Genomic DNA, 17,068 nt, shown 5'->3' with positions numbered 1-17,068 from the left:
AAGTATCTAATGCAACAAAGAATCTTACACAGTAATCATTTAATTAAACGAGGCCTTTTTCAGAAATAACGAAGACATCTATAGTATCTTGGGAATTAAATAGAACAATAACTGGGCATCTGGTGAAAACAACCTCCTCTGTCTAAAAACAAGGTGCATGTTGGGTAAGCTTTTACACAATTCAAGGAAGAAAATTAGAACACAAGATTGTCTCTCAGGAGTTTTAAATCCAATTCCCACCTCTGCCATAGATTTCTTGTGTGACCTTGGGAGAGTCATTTAATCACCCAGCTCCACAAATCTACTTAGACTCCTAACTTCCACTGAAATCAAGGGATGTTAAGAGCCTAATTTCCTGTGTGGATCCGCTTTACTCTGTACTGATTAGGTGTAAGCTGGAGCACTCTGTCCAGTTCTGGGTGCCACATTTCAGGAAAGATATGGACAAAATTGGAGAAAGTCCAGAAAAGAGCAACAAAAATGATTAAAGGTTTGGAGCACATGACCTATGAGGGAAGACTGACAAAAAATGGGTTTGTTTAATCTGGAGAAGAGAAGACTGAGCAGGGAAATGATAATAGTTTTCAAGTATGTAAAAAGATGTTATAAGGAGGAGAGTGAAAAATTGTTCTCCTTAACCTCTGAGGATAGGACAAGAAGCAATGGGCTTAAATTACAGCAAGGGTGATTTAGGATGGACATGAGGAAAAACTAACTTCCTGTCAGGGTAGCTAAGCACGGGAATAGTTTACCTAAGGAGGTTATGGAATCTCTATTACTGGAGGTTTTCGAGAACAGGTTAAACAAACACCTGTCAGGAGTGGTCGAGTTCAGGGGTCGGCAACCTTCGGCATGTGGCCCATCAGGGTAATTCGCTGGCAGGCCGCGAGACATTTTGTTTACGTTGACCGTCCGCAGGCACAGCCTCTCACAGCTCCCAGTGGCTGTGGTTCGCTTCCTGGAGCTCCCATTTGCCAACCCCCAGTCTAGTTATTCCTTAGTCCTGCCTTGAGTACAGGCGACAGGAGTACAGGGACATGCGTTCATTTCTATGATTCTATGATCTGGGCCAAAGTGCTTTAGTTCCCCAGGTGTTAGAAGAGTATTTTTCCTGTCCAGTTAATTAATATTGACATTTACTCACAATGTACACATAAGTCATCTTTGGGCACGGCTGGTCAGAGGAACCAAAATGGTTCCTGCTAATGCAGCTGCACCAAGGAGCAGGAAAGAACCTTCCATTGCATAAGAGTTTCTACTTGAAAATCTTAATAATACAAAAGTTGAAAGTAAGCAAGAAAAGAGGTGTTTATGAGTCATTTCTTAATACAGAGCAGATAGTCACAGGCATTTCCATGTTTATGTAGATGTCATTTGGCACTAAATCTTAAGAAAAATGGATTGGCCTAAAACGAAAAGCATTTGGAATCTGAACAGGTGAATAGAATGGGATGAGGTTGCTCGAGCTGAAGGGTAAAGGCCCAGCCCTGGATCGAAAGTGCTATTAGCTGATTTATCGTGCATCAATTATTATAATCTGTTTAGCTAAACATCCTCTAGCCTTGGCCTCCAGGAGCTACAGGGGGTTACAATACAAACCTATCCCTAATGCACCCAGTGGTCAATCGACACAGGATTGCGGAATGCTATGGTTTCTGTGCAATGCTCTTATGATTATTTACATTAAAATATCACAAAGTACAAGAAAATGCATCATTCTACAAGGGACGGTGTCTAATGTTCTGGGGTGTTCCAGGGAACCAGCATGAATGCATTTTTCTTGCAGATCCATCTGTGTAAATTCGGGCAGCTCTCAAAGTATAACTTCTCCTTGTTGAAAGCAGAACAGTTGTTGCCATCTCGAGTTCCCTTTTCCACCACCCTAAAGAAAAAACAAAAGCTGCTCACTGAGAGGTTAGCTCAGAACTTGGTACTGAATAAAAAGAAAGGAACAGAGATTGGGAGGAGGGAATCAGGGTTTTTTTCTTGTGTGTGTGTGTGTTTTTTTCTTATGCGGCTAGACTGGCATATGCAGGCTCATTGCAATCCATTTGATTGGACAGATGGGATTTGCACAGGGATTCATGGAGAGCAGACACTGGTAGGAGGAATTCAGGGGTCGTCATGTCCATGAGCATTATCAGCAAGAGGAGGAAAACCCTTCCACAAAGGAGAAATGGTGAGTCTTAATAGTGAGGAGGCAAGGAGGAGTTTTCAGCTACATGAATCCAAATGTCGAGTCTGCATGACAGACCAGACGGTCAACCCAAGTGGTCCCACTCTCCAATAACATCTGATTCATACATGTTGGGAGTTTGCAGGTGGGTTTGAGCCATAACCTGGAGTTCAAGTGCGATCTTCTACGAACAGCAGGCGGCATCAGGGTCACTTTCAAGTACTTACAGGCCTCACTTGATGGACAGTAATTGAGGCTGGTGGGACTGTGGTGACCCTGGCCACATAATACATTGGTCAAATATGAACACAGAAAATCCCTAGGCACTCAGCACCTTCTTAGGTTAGTGCCATTGGCAGATGTGGTTGAAAATTCTTTCAAGTTACATATTATTTTTGTACATTTTTAAACCATTTGAATAACTGTGTCCCTGCAGTGCCCACTTTACTACGATATGTGTCAGTGCACCTTAATCCTCCAGCTCGGCTATCCTCACCCTGCCCAAAGCCACCTGATTGCCAAAGAAGAGAATAAAGAGATCATCAGCTTCACTTTGATGCCAAGAAGGTCCTGTCTAGGGAGGACGCTGCTTTGTGCAGTTGTATCTCCACCAATTTAGCTGCACTAGTACAAACCCTAGGGGTGAAATCCTGGTTCCACTGAAGTGAATGGGAGTTTTGCATTCCTGTTGATGTCACAGGGGTGAAGATTTCTCCCCATCTGGAAGCCCCAAGGCAAACTCCACAGGTACAAATCACTTTTCTTTTTACTCTGGTGCCACGTGGTTACACCAGAGTTGTGTCTAGACTGACGTGTTTGGTCCTGTACTTTTGTTCCTATAATTTCTAATCAACAATTAATTATCTTGATGATACATGCTGATGTAGACACTCCATAAACACTTGTTCCTCGAGTTCAGTGTAGGGTGACCCAAGACCAGAAGGAACAAATGTTTGTACAGTGTCTACACTAACATGTATAGTTGTGTAACTTGAATTGAGTTAATTGGCAATCAATTAACTTAAGTTACAATGTGGCCATAACCTTAGTACAGACAAGCCCTAGGGGTTTTTCATGGGGCTGCTATACAGCCCTAGCAAAACGTCTACAAAATAGCCCCCAAACGATTGTGTAGATAGTGCCTAAGCAGCAATGATCTGCAGTGATTTGAAATTGAGGATGAGACCTTCATGCAGCATCACCCGCACCACTGCTTTCTAAAGACTGGTTTCAGAGTAACAGCCATGTTAGTCTGTATTCGCAAAAAGAAAAGGAGTACTTGTGGCACCTTAGAGACTAACCAATTTATTTGAGCATTATAAAAAGTAACCTATTTGTCCTTGTTTATTCCTTCCCCCCCCCCCCCGCACTGTTCCTCAGACGTTCTTGTTAAACCCTGGATTTGTGCTGGAAATGGCCCACCTTGATTATCATACACATTGTAAGGAGAGTGATCACTTTAGATAAGCTATTACCAGCAGGAGAGTAGGGTGGGGGGAGAGAAAACCTTTTGTAGTGATAAACACCCATTTTTTCATGGTTTGTGTGTATAAAAACATCTTCTGTATTTTCCACAGTGTGCATCCGATGAAGTGAGCTGTAACTCACGAAAGCTTATGCTCAAATAAATTGGTTAGTCTCTAAGGTGCCGCAAGTACTCCTTTTCTTTCTAAAGACTGTGACTATAAGTAAGGAAAACTTAGTCTCTGTGGAACAGGTCATGCTGGAGACTTTGCAATCTAAGATGGAGCTAAATATGTGCCTTCAATCACAGTACTAGCTCTGTGCTTTGGGAATTACTTAGCGGGGAGCTATGTGGTCAGAGCTGTATCTGCATTTATATTAATGTAACTTAACATTTATACAAAGAAAAATCCACCCACAAGCTCAGCCTGTGCCCTTCTAACTGGGAGTCACCCAGCCACATCCATCTTCCCGCTTTCTCTTGAAAGTTTAATCCAATCCAGAAATATTTTGTTTCTGCTCTGGTTGCTATAAATTCCTGTGGATTAAACAGAAATACATTACACACTGATGGGGCATTTCAGCTCTGCCTCATTCCTCATGCAATCACATGCTCATTTTGAACCGAGACTGGGATACATGTGAAAGACAAGGACTCAGCCACACCGGTAACTAGTTTGGTTGGAACAGCCTGAGGGCACATGGGAATCCTTATAGCTGCTTTTCCCAAAAGTCTTGCACTTGGGAGAACATAAGAGTCGCTGAAAACAGCCAGACCCTGAGTGAACTGCCAGACATGAAAATCAGGCCTTTTTTACCTTGTAGAGGGAATCTATCCTCTACATTTCCAAAGGGAGACTGGGCAGGCCCTCTACAGCGTGAAAAGAAAAGGAGTACTTGTGGCACCTTAGAGACTAACCAATTTATTTGAGCATAAGCTTTCGTGAGCTACAGCTCACTTCATTGGATGCATACTGTGGAAAGTGTAGAAGATATTATATACACACAAAAAGCATGAAAAAATACCTCCTCCCACCCCACTCTCCTGCTGGTAATAGCTTATCTAAAGCGATCACTGTCCTTACAATGTGTATGATAATCAAGTTGGGCCATTTCCAGCACAAATCCAGGTTTTCTCACACACCCCCCCCACACAAACTCACGCTCCTGCTGGTAATAGCTTATCTAAAGTGACCACTCTCCTTACATTGTGTATGATAATCAAGGTGGGCCATTTCCAGCACAAATCCAGGGTTTAACAAGAACGTTTGGGGGGGGGGGTAGGAAAAAACAAGGAGAAATGTTTTTTCCTACCCCTCCCCCCCCCCCCCCCGACGTTCTTGTTAAACCCTGGATTTGTGCTGGAAATGGCCCACCTTGATTATCACACACAATGTAAGGAGAGTGGTCACTTTAGATAAGCTATTACCAGCAGGAGAGTGAGTTTGTGGGGGGGGGGGGGGGTGAGAAAACCTGGATTTGTGCTGGAAATGGCCCACCTTGATTATCATACACATTGTAAGGAGAGTGATCACTTTAGATAAGCTATTACCAGCAGGAGAGTGGGGTGGGAGGAGGTATTTTTTCATGCTTTTTGTGTGTATATAATAAGATCTTCTACACTTTCCACAGTATGCATCCGATGAAGTGAGCTGTAGCTCACGAAAGCTTATGCTCAAATAAATCGGTTAGTCTCTAAGGTGCCACAAGTACTCCTTTTCTTTTTGCGAATACAGACTAACACGGCTGTTACTCTGAAACCTGACAGCGTGAAAGTCGCACTCAACCGCAAAGCAAAGCCTTTCCTGCCTTAGCAGACTGCGGAAAGCCCTTGATCACACCCCCAATCTCCTCCCAGATCAGAACTTATTCTGCTTTCTACATTTGCATCTGAAGCATCTGCCCATCAGCCTCACGGAGACCCAGGGAAGCCCACTGAATTGGTAGAGCAGCTTTTCAGTAATGGATCAGAGGACTGATCGCAGCCAGAGGGAAGAAAGACCAGGCCCTGCTCCCTCTTGGTGTCTTCCCAAGTGGGGCTCTTGTTTGTGGGGAAATAAAAGCCCATTCACAGACAGTTTCTCAGGGAGAGCCTGCCTGGTCAGAGGTTCTGATAAAACCTAGGGTATATTTGTGCTTTTCAGTCAAGTGTCTGAATGACATGGAGGGTTTGCTGATTGCTGGGTACTATGTGGAATGTTCCCAGACTTACCATCTCAGCCTCATCTTCAACAACAAGCAGCTGGGATTTCCTGCCTGAACAATTTCGCATACTGGCATCCCAGGTCCCCGACTGCTCTGAGAAATAGTAACAGCTCCCCCTGTGCAGCATCCACCCTGGGGGGCAGAGCAGACACTCGGTTCTTCCTGGGGAGGGGAAGGAAAGAAGATCATTACCCAGCATCACAAATGGTTTAATTACTCCCGTCACATATTGTGGGGAAGCAAATAGCCTCCCAGCTGCTAACAGTACATTTTGGAAAATTAAATATTCTTGGTGAAATGTCACAGCTGTCAGTTGCCCTGCATTTTACCGACCTGTCTTACATTCTTCTAATTATCGTTGAATGGGTTAAATGCCTATTTAGGGAAAGATTGCTTCGAGCAACATGACACCGTGCATGCTCCGGCCTCAAACTGTGAAACTGGTGCTTTTGTTTCCTGTGTGCTGCACGTTTGCCTCTCTAGGAGCCTGAAGGCAGCAGCTGCCATTTTGTTCTCAGTTGTTGAGATGCAGCCTGTGACTGTTCTTGCTTGTTCGGGTGTTTTCCCTTAACCTGAAATGGCGGTAAATCAGTGACCTGAATATTGTTTGCACGTGTGTGTGTGTGTGTGTAAGTAAAAGACGAGGATTCTTCTTTTTCTTTGTATCTTAGTAGCTCCTAATGGCTTGAGAAAGGGCCCCTCTGAGTTGAAACATGGTCCCTGCCCTGAAAATCCTACAATCTAACATGATGAGGAGAGGATGGGGAACAACAACGAGCTGAGAGCAAGCGACATAGCAGAGAAGAAGTCTCCTCATTGAAAAAAGAAGACTAGAAAAGTAAAATTGCCACTTATGCAAATACGATCAGTTTCCAGTTAAATAAAGGAGAGGGAGAATTTGGATAATCTATTCTGAGAGTAGAACAGGCTTCTTATGCCACTACTACTGAAGAGTGTTACAGGAAAAAAAATTAGTTTTCCTAACTCTGGTGGGGAAATGACATTAAAAACATGTTTTCCACAGGATCTGGGTGAGTTGTAACGAATCTGGTGAAGACCCGGGTGTGGCTGTTGTGTTGTGTCAGGCTGCTGGGGTCAGAGCGCTGAACCAGGGCTGCACAGTGCACACACGCTCAGGGAGCTGCATGTGCGTTTGCTGGCTGTTGGTGTCTGGGCTGTGAGCTACAGCAGCAGAGCATTAAAGACACCCAGGGTTACATGGCAAGAAGTGACAACCTCTCACTGGTCTGAATAATTGCACTCCAAATGTCACACCCTCCCTGGGTTAGAGAGACACAGAAAATGTACTTCCTTCTAACACAGCCCTTGTCTAGGCAAAGACTTTAACTTGACCGGTTCAACACGTGTTAAGAGCACCCGGCCTTATCTAGCCTAGACCTCCAGAGTGCATCGGTTACAAGTGTTAGCCTGAACATGGTACCAGCGTACTTTAGATCCAAGTCTACAGAGGGTCACAATGAACAAGTAACTTTATTAGAATACGGGAAACAGTATTATCCCTAAAACTACACTCGTTCTTTCTCCCTCACCATAGGAGCTTCTGTTTACAACCTTCCCTAGGTTTCAGAGTAGCAGCCGTGTTAGTCTGTATTCGCAAAAAGAAAAGGAGTACTTGTGGCACCTTAGAGACTAACAAATTTATGTGAGCATAAGCTTTCGTGAGCTACAGCTCACTCCTGCTTGGCTTCCTGCTACAGGTTTTAAGCAAAATATTTGCATTATAAAAATATTTAAAAACAAGTAATATTTATCACCAAATTAGAGATTCAGGGCAATAAGGCTACATGTGTCATTTGGTAAAGGTCCCAGGCTGCCAAAGACCTTCCCTCTCTTTGCAAAACATCCTTGGCCTCAGGCGGTTCTTGAAAACACCTGGAAGCTGTAAGGCAGTGGTTTTCATTTGAGACCCCTTTGGAAATTTCAAATGGAGGTCGGGACCCCTTTGGAAACCCCTTTGTAGATATAGCTGAATTCCGTTCAGTCAGTTTTCAGTCTAAGTCTTTCACAGACTCCTTAGACATAGTCTGCGGACCCCCAGGAGTCCATGGACCACAGGTTGAGAATCACTGCTCTAAGGTACCTAATGTCATTTTTAAAAGCAGCCCTGGACATTCCAGTTCTATTCCAAGCACAGTGTATGTATCAATAATTACAATTACTAACTAGGAATTGTAAATATTGGTTCAAATACATCTTCAGGGCCAGATTCTGATACTCTTATTCATCCTGAGTAGTACGTTCTTCTGTGAATCGTTCCATTGATTTCAACGGGGACAGTAAAGAAGCCACATTTTGACCCATAACATTTTCAGGTTGTTATAGAAGAGGGGTGTTAACAAACAGCAGAAGGGAACACACTGCACAGTTAGAGAAGGGCTGTAACTCCTCACCCTCTCTATCTTCACACAGATAGTCTATTAATCCACTGATTGTCATCGAGCATCTCCCTGTGCATGGAGATTCCCCTGAAGATGTAGTGTTTTCAGTGCAGGTTGTCCTGAGCTTGGACGGACTCTGACCATTTCCCCTCCAGACTTGAATGCAAAGGAAGACAACAAGGTTAATAGGAGCATTAGTAATATGCAGTCTTGGTATCTGAGGGTCAGAAAACACAGTTGTATTACAGACAGCACAGTCAGTGAGGAAGGCAGCTTGCAAAGGGATTAAAAATAGGTTTGTGACTTTTTTGTTGGGTTATGAGATATCAAGAAGGCCTGGTATCTTTTTTCTCTTTGTTGTTTTTTGTTTAAATTTGATTTGTTTTCCCTGCTTGTTTTCTCCATAAGAAATTCAGGTCTTGCCTACTTTGGTGGAGAATAGGTATGGTTATGACATTACACGTACTACAGTTATATATCTGATTAATTGAAAAGAGATCAATTTCATTCAGACTGTCTAGAATTCTGTTTTTTCTTTTATTAGCCCCCATTTAACCTAAGCATATGAGAGTAAATCTCGTTAACAAAAAGATCCAACATCCCAATATTTAATTTAAAGGATGAGACGCTACCTTCCTATGTAGCAGAGTCAGCACAGAAATCCTCCAGCAATAACAAGGAAGTCAAAATTGATAATCCTGATATTTCTAAGGTAACAAACAAGCAGTAAAAAAAACCCACTACAAACCCTTTCAGGGCTTATAGTTATTTAAATAGTTTACAAACATACAAAAAATAATATGTAACTTGAAAAATTATTCAACCATATCTGCCAATGGCACCACCTAAGAATATGATGAGTGCTTAGGGATTTTCTGTATTCATATCCGACCACTGAATTATGTGCACAGGGTCTCCACAGTCTCCAAAGTTGAAATTACTTTAAAGTGACCCTGATGCTGCCTGCTGTTAGAAGAAGATCACACTTGGACTCCAGGTTATGGCTCAAACCCACCTGCAAATTTCCAACATGTTTGATCCAGGTGTAATTGGAGAGTGGGACCACTTAGACCAGAGGGTCAACCCATAGTGCTTATTTAAACCTCAAAAAGATGTAAAAAGCAGGACAACTCTTTCCCCCCCTTTGGTCTGTCACCTTTAAAGGCCTAGTTAGTGGGGATGTACAGTTAAGCTAAAAGGAGCTCTTAGGCCAAAGAACATAATAGTAATGCTATCAGAGAATTCACAATATTGAAGACTAGTGTCAAGAGATAGCAGGGGTTTAGTTTTTAACCTCATTCCACACTATACCCCAAAGCAGAAAGAGATACACCTTTTAAGCTTCACATTCATAGAACTGCTGATTCACCAAAGCACTTAAGCATGTGCTTAACTTCAATCACACACTAATGTTTCATGGAGGTCAATGGGATTTAAGCATGTGTCTAAAGTTAAGCATGTGCTTAAGTGCTTTGTTGAACAAGGATACTTTGCTGGAGCTATTCAGGTGCAGAGGATGGCTACGAGGATGATCCGAGGAATGGAAAACCTACCTTATGAGAGGAGACTCAAAGAGCTTGGCTTGTTTAGCCTAACCACGTGAAGGCTGAGGGGAGATATGACTGCTCTCTATAAATATATTGGAGGGATAAATACCAGGGAGGGAGAGGAGAGTTCAGCGCCAATGTGGAAACAAGAACAAATGGATATAAACTGGCCATCAACAAGTTTAGGCATGAAATTAGATGAAGGTTTCTAACCATCAGAGGAGTGAAGTTCTGGAACAGCCTTCCAAGGGGAGCAGTGGGGGCAAAGAACCTAACTGTCTTCAAGACTGGACTTGATAAGTTTATGGAGGGGATGGTATGATGGGACTGCATACAATGGCATGTAGCCGACCTGTGACTGCTAGCAGCAAACATCTCCAATGGTGGGTGATGGGACACTAGATGGGGAGGGCTCTGAGTTACTACAACAAGTTCTTTCCAGGTGTCTGGCTGGTGAGTGTTGCTCACACGCTCAGGGTCTAACTGGCCACCATATTTGGGGTCTGGAAGGTATTTCCCTTTGGGTCAGACTGGCAGTGACGCCGGGGGTTTTTCGCCTTCTTCTGCAGCATGGGGTCACTTGCAGGTTTAAACTAGTGTAAATGGTGGATTCTCTGTAACCTGAAATCTTTAAGTCATGATTTGACGACTACAGTAACTCAGACAGAGGTTAGGGGTCTATTACAGGAGTGGGTAGATGAGGTTCTGTGGCTTGCAATGTGCAGGATGTCAGATTAGATGATCATGATGGTCCCTTCTGGGCTTAAAGTCTATGAGTCTACACCAGCTAATGATCTGCCCAAGGAAATTAAACAAAGAAAACTACCTTATGGTCCAGTGTCACAAAGTCAAGGTTGGCAATTTAATCTTATGAATAGAGAAATTCAAAGGTTAACTGTCTCATAGGTCACTGAAGTCCCCCACAGAGCGCATATACAGTATCTCTGAGTACTTGATGCTTTGTTAACTATTCACCTTCATAAATATCCTGCGTGTGAAATAATAGTAAATGTCCCTGTGGAAACATTAATATTTTAATTTTCTGATGTATGTGTTTAACTTGTCACCCATAATGTTGCATTAATGTCAGTTATTTTTTACATGTAATATCCTCTTGGAGAGGTTTAAACATGCACATAGCTGAATGAATAAAGCAAAAGTTGTCATCTGGAAAGTGGCACTCACAAATAGTGATTAGAACAGCCATGAAAACCAGTGCGATAAGCCCCAGGACTAGAACAACATGGAGCCAGCTTGAACACTGGGAGCCAGGACCTGCAAAAAAGAAAAACAAAAGAGTTGCTTTGGAGGAAATTGCAATTTAAGCCCTCACATTGCTAGCATGCGCAAGCGTTGCCACATTGGCTTCAGATATCGGACAGTTTCTAACCAAGTGCTGAGATAGAAAATGACAGTCTAAAAATACTTCTAAGTGAAAGGAAATATCTTTATTTGTTAGCATTTTACACCCACTTTGCACAGATGTAAATGGAGACACAAAGGGCAGGATAGGAGAGAATCACACTCTGGGAGAAGGACCTTGGCGTGAATGTTTCCCAGGATGACTGGGACCCCGAGGAACTCAATTGCTTCCTATAACAGGATCATAGTATTGGCAGAGGAAGGGAATGCTGTAAATGTCACGGATTATAAAATACTACATGAAAATTCGTTCAGCCTATATGATGAGAACCATCCACACATAGCTTTCTTCCATGTAGCGGGAAGGGGAAGGGATCAGTTGTTTCTGTGGCACTGGGGTTCCACTGTGATCTTTAGCAAGTTGGATGCAGGGCTGGGGGATACATTGTTCACACACCAGTGCCACACAGATTACCTGAAAAAGGTAACACAGCCCCAGGTTGAACCACACTTCCTGTTGCCCCCTCTGGAGTGAATCGCTGCTCTTTGAGGCAAGTCCTAGTAATGACGCTCCGATAGAACCACTCATCCAGAGAACTAGGGAATGGTGTACAGGAGGGGACAAGGACCACAACACCCTGAACCTATGCCTCAGAGAGAGATCCTGAGATATGCATCGAGTAGTGGTCTCTGGGGGAATGAATTCTCTTCTTTTTCCCCCAAGGGGGGTAAACTTGCCATCCCACCAATGGGACACCTCAGGAAAATCTCCATGAAGAGTTACTGTGGAGGTTTCCTCCCCTAATGTCTGACCCTCGTTTCTTCAGAAGGATGTGCTGTGGGGTCACTGTCATTTGGACTGAAAACTGGTTCATATGACTGTATAGAAAGGATAATGGTCCCACACCAAAGTCTTTGTTAAAGTGAAGTTGAGGTTGAAGGTTCATATCAGAGCATTGAGAGTCCTGCACTTAGGATCGAAGAATCCCATGCACTGCTACAGACAAGGGACCGAGTGGCTAGGCAGCAGTTCTGCAGAAAAGGACGAGAAGCTGGATATGAGTCAACAGTGTGCTCTTGTTGCCAAGAAGGCTAACGGCATTTTGGGCTGTATAAATAGGAGCATTGCCAGCAGATTGAGGGATGTGATCATTCCCCTCTATTCAGCATTGGTGAGGCCTCATCTGGAGTACTGTGTCCAGTTTTGGGCCCCACGCTACAAGAAGGATGTGGAAAAATTGGAAAGAGTCCATCAGAGGACAACAAAAATGATTAGGGGGCTGGAGCACATGATTTATGAGGAGAGGCTGAGGGAACTGGGATTATTTAGTCCGCAGAAGAGAAGAATGAGGGGGGATTTGATAGCTGCTTTCAACTACCTGAAAGGGGGTTCCAAAGAGGATGGATCTAGACTGTTCTCAGTGGTAGCAGATGACAGAACAAGGAGTAATGGTCCCAAGTTGCAGTGGGGGAGGTTTAGGTTGGATATTAGGAAAAACTTTTTCACTAGGAAGGTGGTGAAGGTGGTTACCTAGGGAGGTGGTGGAATCTCCTTCCTTAGAGGTTTTTAAGGTCAGGCTTGAGAAAGCCCTGGCTGGGATGATTTAGTGGGGGATTGGTCCTGCTTTGAGCAGGGGGTTGGACTAGATGACCTCCTGAGGTCCCTTCCAACCCTGATATTCTATGATTCCATGATTCTAAAGGGGCACTCACCTCTTGAGCACCTCTGAGCAGCTTGGTGTGGTACCACAGGCCTTTTCTCACCCCTGGTGCTCCCTGCAGGCTGCAGGACAACTTTGGTGGGTTTTCAGTGGTTTGGCCCTCTGGCCAAGTCACAAAATTGAAATGAACCCCTTGTGGGGTATTAAAGATTCCAGTAAACAATCAGGCTATTTGCCCTCACTAGGATCTTCAACCTGGTTCTGGTTCTTTAAATTGTTCAGGTTTGCAACTAAGCCCTGCCCCCTTCTTGGGTCTTACACTACTTTACCTGTGGCTGGTGGAGGAACCCAGGCCACGCACTGCTCTGGTTTCCAGCCCAGGGATCCTACAACCAGCAGCCATATATCACTTCCCTCAGTCCTTCACTGCTGTTTCTCTGGGCCTCTTTCCACCTGGCCCCTTTATCTCCAGCCCTGTCTCAGGTCCAGCATCCCCAGGTCCTTCTCCCCCGGTGATCCCAGCTATGGAAATTCAGCCCACCATGAATGCTGTCTGATTGCTGGCTACTCCAGCCAGGTACAAACCCACTTCTTCCCTCCTCCACTCCCAGCCAGGAGCTAAACTGCTAAAGCCAGGCAGCCCTTTTTATTTGGGCCAGCATGGCCCCTGATTGGCTATTGCTAGCCCCTTTTGCCCTTGGAGGACCAGGTCTCTGTGGTTTCCAAAATGGCTGCTCCAGAGAGTCCTCTCTAGGAAAGCTTGTAGGAGTCACCTTCACTGCTGTTCTTCTCCCAGCTTGCTACTTCTTGGGGCAGGGGTAGTAGGACTGTGGTGGACTCAGCAGGGAGCCACAATGACTGAATACACCCTGTCAGAGTTTGTCCACCTTACAAGAGTGTTCTAGTTATAACACAAACCCAAAGATTAGAAACCCAGGAAATTCAGGGTTGAGGTTGCATTCCCACAATAAGCCACAGAGTCACACTCAGATAACCACCAGGTCTCTAACCCTGCCCCCATACAGTGTCACAAGGTAGTATTCTCATAAAGTTCACTCTGTAGTTCAGTTTAAAGTATTCTGTGGGCCATCTGACCTGCACTCAGTGCTGTTCAGGACAAGGAGGTGGGGTAAAGATGGCTTACAGTACAAATAGTAGGTGAAGCTCTGCATATAAGATGGTCTCACCAGGGTAACTGTGGCCAATCACACACTGGGAGTGTTGCTGCAATGGAGCAAATGAGTTGTGACTTAGATAAGGTTTCATAATAAACAAGGTGCTTAGATGCCTAGAGTCTGAACGGCAGTAAACCAAACCCCAGTCCAATACATTATATTGATTAATTTGTGAATGTTCTCATTAAAAATCAGTTTTATTTTAAGGCACTTCCCTCCTCCCAAATTTCAGAAAGAGAGCACAAAAGAATTTCAGAAAATCAGAAAATGCCAGTTTAAACTACTTTTGAAACTGCGTTCACCACAGAGCTGTTGTAGGGCTCAATAAGCCAGTGAATAGAAAAGTCACCATTTAAAATGTTGAAATAATTTCTATACATGATTTATAATTTAGAGATTCTCAGCAATATTGTTTTTACAGTTTTCTAACATAATAAAGAATACATCTCTAATAACTAAACATGCTACCCCAACAAATACCCACAATACCAGAAGGGGAAGTCTCTGATCTGCTGGTCCTTTCAGATTTACAATGCACACGCAGTTCAGCATATGTGATCCCCGTAAGGAGCAAGGAAATGCTGACAATGTTGGATGTGAGAACCATTACACAGAGACACCATTACAAGAATCAGTCTATCTGCAAAGTGCATATGTTCCCCACGGTGCTGGCTCAGCTTCATTACTGCTAGAAACAATGGGCTAGATTATACCTGAGACTACACGTCTATGCAGAGGAGCAATGGGGGGAGTAAGAATCTGCCTTACACTGCTGCATGAACTACCTGAATCTTGGAACAGGTGGATAAGTAGTGTGTGTGTGTGAGGGGAGAGGGGGAGAATGGGTGGAGTGTGTGTGTGTGTGTGTGTGTGAGTGTGGGAGGGGAGAGGGGGAGAATGGGTGGATGCTTGACTCTGCCCACAACAAACTGGCTGACATAGTTGAGTCAACTCAGGGGGAGTCACAAATTCTGCTGATATGTGCCAGCATAAAATTACCACTCCCTTGGAGCAAGGGAGATGCAGAGAGGGAATTGTGCCTCAGAGAAGCGTCTGTGAGAAATCATAGCTCCCCGGGCTACTCCTGGTAGTTTATGCACCAACCTGTGTGCAGGGCTATGCCACTAGTGAATATTAGACATTGAATATTACACTGATCCAATGTCAGGGACCGGATAGATTAGGTAGAAGTGGTCAAACATTGATCGGTCAAAACATTTTTCAGTGAGAAATGGGTTTCTGAAATTTCAGTTTTTGTCAAAAAAAAAAAAAATGAACCACACAAAACTAAATATTTTTCTTTTTTTGCCAGCAATACCCCCCCACACACACCAAAATTGCAAAACATTTTGACAAAAAAGGGGTTTTTTTCTTTGAAATCTTTTGTGGAAACAAAATACACGTTTTTAACTAGCTCTAATATTAGGTCCTGTCCAGGAAAATTCAATACCAAAAAACGTGATTAGCCCATGATATCATAAATAATGAGTTTAAATTTGTTACTTCTTTAATCCAGTTTTCAGATAGTATATGTAAAGCATTTGCTTCCAATCCATGTAGACCAAGAGATATCAAATCTTATCATGGGGTGATCTCGGTACCTTTTTGCTTTGCTCCTTGTCCCAGCTCCCCGCCCTCTCCCTACATCCAATTCAGACCTGGATTTGGTGGCAACTATCTTGAAAAGAACCAATAAATATGTACACTTACAACTTGAAACTGTAACTATAAAATGTTATGTAGCATCAAACCCTAACTGTAGAGTCGCCTGAGATATTAGCTGCTGAAACTTAAGCAGGAGATTAAAATGGAGCCAAAATAACTCAACTTTAAAGCATGCGTGTACCTCAGTTATTAATCATTATTTCACCATTTTTGCTGGGACACCAGATGTTACCTTGGTAAAACATCTCCCTAGTTTTACAGAGGATAATATTTGCATCTTTGCCCCACTCAGGAAAGGGTGAGATATAAGATGAGGCTTGTGTTGCTGCTGTCATGGGTAGTTCATGTTTTTTATAAGAATACTGTGAATTTAAAGTGTGATTCCTCTTCTGAATAAAAAATGCTGGTTGATGACAAGATAAATTCCTCTTGTTTTTTTGCAGAGCCAACACAACTCAGAGGCAGGTTCCTGCTGTTTATTCCTTTCTGTGTAACATCAAGAGAATAGTTAACTAATTCCAATTAATTACACATGTGAACACCGTTGACTATAATGTGAGTGCACAAGTGTTGCTGAGGGCAGAATTTGGTCAGCAGAACTGGTAATGCTGCATGAGAAGGAAAGGTAATGATGCATGACCGTCAGATAAGCAGTCTAGCTGTTAGAAAAAACATCCGAGCACACTTGATCTGTAGAGTGTTCAGTCTGAACTATTCAAACTTTTTACAAAGGTAAATATCACAAGAAAAATATTGGGGAAATGGTTAATAAATGAGGCACATCTATGCTTTTAGGTCCCCTGTGTTGTGACTCAGTGGGTGTACAGACATTTTGCTGTTTGTTTTATTCTTTCTTAATTGATTAGTCCAATAAAATGTAGAAAATATGCACATTTATATTTATTATATATAACTGTAATTAAATATTTTTTCTTAAAAAAAGTTTTTCAAATGCTATTGGTCCCAGAAGAATTATACAGATATAATTATTGTACAGAGAGATAACTCTGATAGTGTTTGCAGGAAGACATTGTTCAAATATATTTTTTATTTAAAATCTGAATATTGTTTTATGGTAAAGAAATAATGGAGGCTTGTAAATTTTAAAATTCAGTTGCTGTATAAATAGGAAAACTCATTTAACCATATTGACTTAGAAAACCTGTCAATATAAAAAAAATTTCCTCCATCCCTAAATAAATAAACATTACTTTTTTTAAAATATTAAACACAACTTATCTGGCTGTATGAAAAAAGTGACTCTGTATCATGGAAACATAATTTTTCCCAAATAAGTTCATTGCCTGTATTTCAAGGTATCTACATAAACGAACATTGAAGTTAGAATGCGAAGTCCTCAGAAATCAGCAGATGGCAAAGTCCAGGTTACCCCTGCAACCTGAATTCTACCTGC

The 17,068-nt window shown here is 42.9% G+C and overlaps 1 protein-coding gene across 1 annotated transcript; it reads right to left on the bottom strand.

Annotated features, from left to right (window-relative positions):
* Positions 1-1,065: 1,065 nt before the first annotated feature.
* On the bottom strand, positions 1,066-14,538 carry LOC119567286 (killer cell lectin-like receptor subfamily F member 1). The gene is made up of 6 exons (XM_043547251.1): positions 14,479-14,538; positions 10,977-11,066; positions 8,257-8,400; positions 5,853-6,007; positions 4,060-4,178; positions 1,066-1,882 (listed from the first exon to the last, which is right to left on the bottom strand). The coding sequence occupies exons 2-6, from the start codon at positions 10,996-10,998 to the stop codon at positions 1,735-1,737; spliced, it is 588 nt and encodes a 195-aa protein (XP_043403186.1). The 5' UTR covers positions 10,999-11,066; positions 14,479-14,538; the 3' UTR covers positions 1,066-1,734.
* Positions 14,539-17,068: the final 2,530 nt, after the last annotated feature.

This window comes from Chelonia mydas, chromosome 1, assembly GCF_015237465.2.
Source record: "Chelonia mydas isolate rCheMyd1 chromosome 1, rCheMyd1.pri.v2, whole genome shotgun sequence".
NCBI classification, from domain to species: domain Eukaryota; kingdom Metazoa; phylum Chordata; order Testudines; family Cheloniidae; genus Chelonia; species Chelonia mydas.
This window is presented reverse-complemented; position numbering and strand designations above follow the sequence as displayed.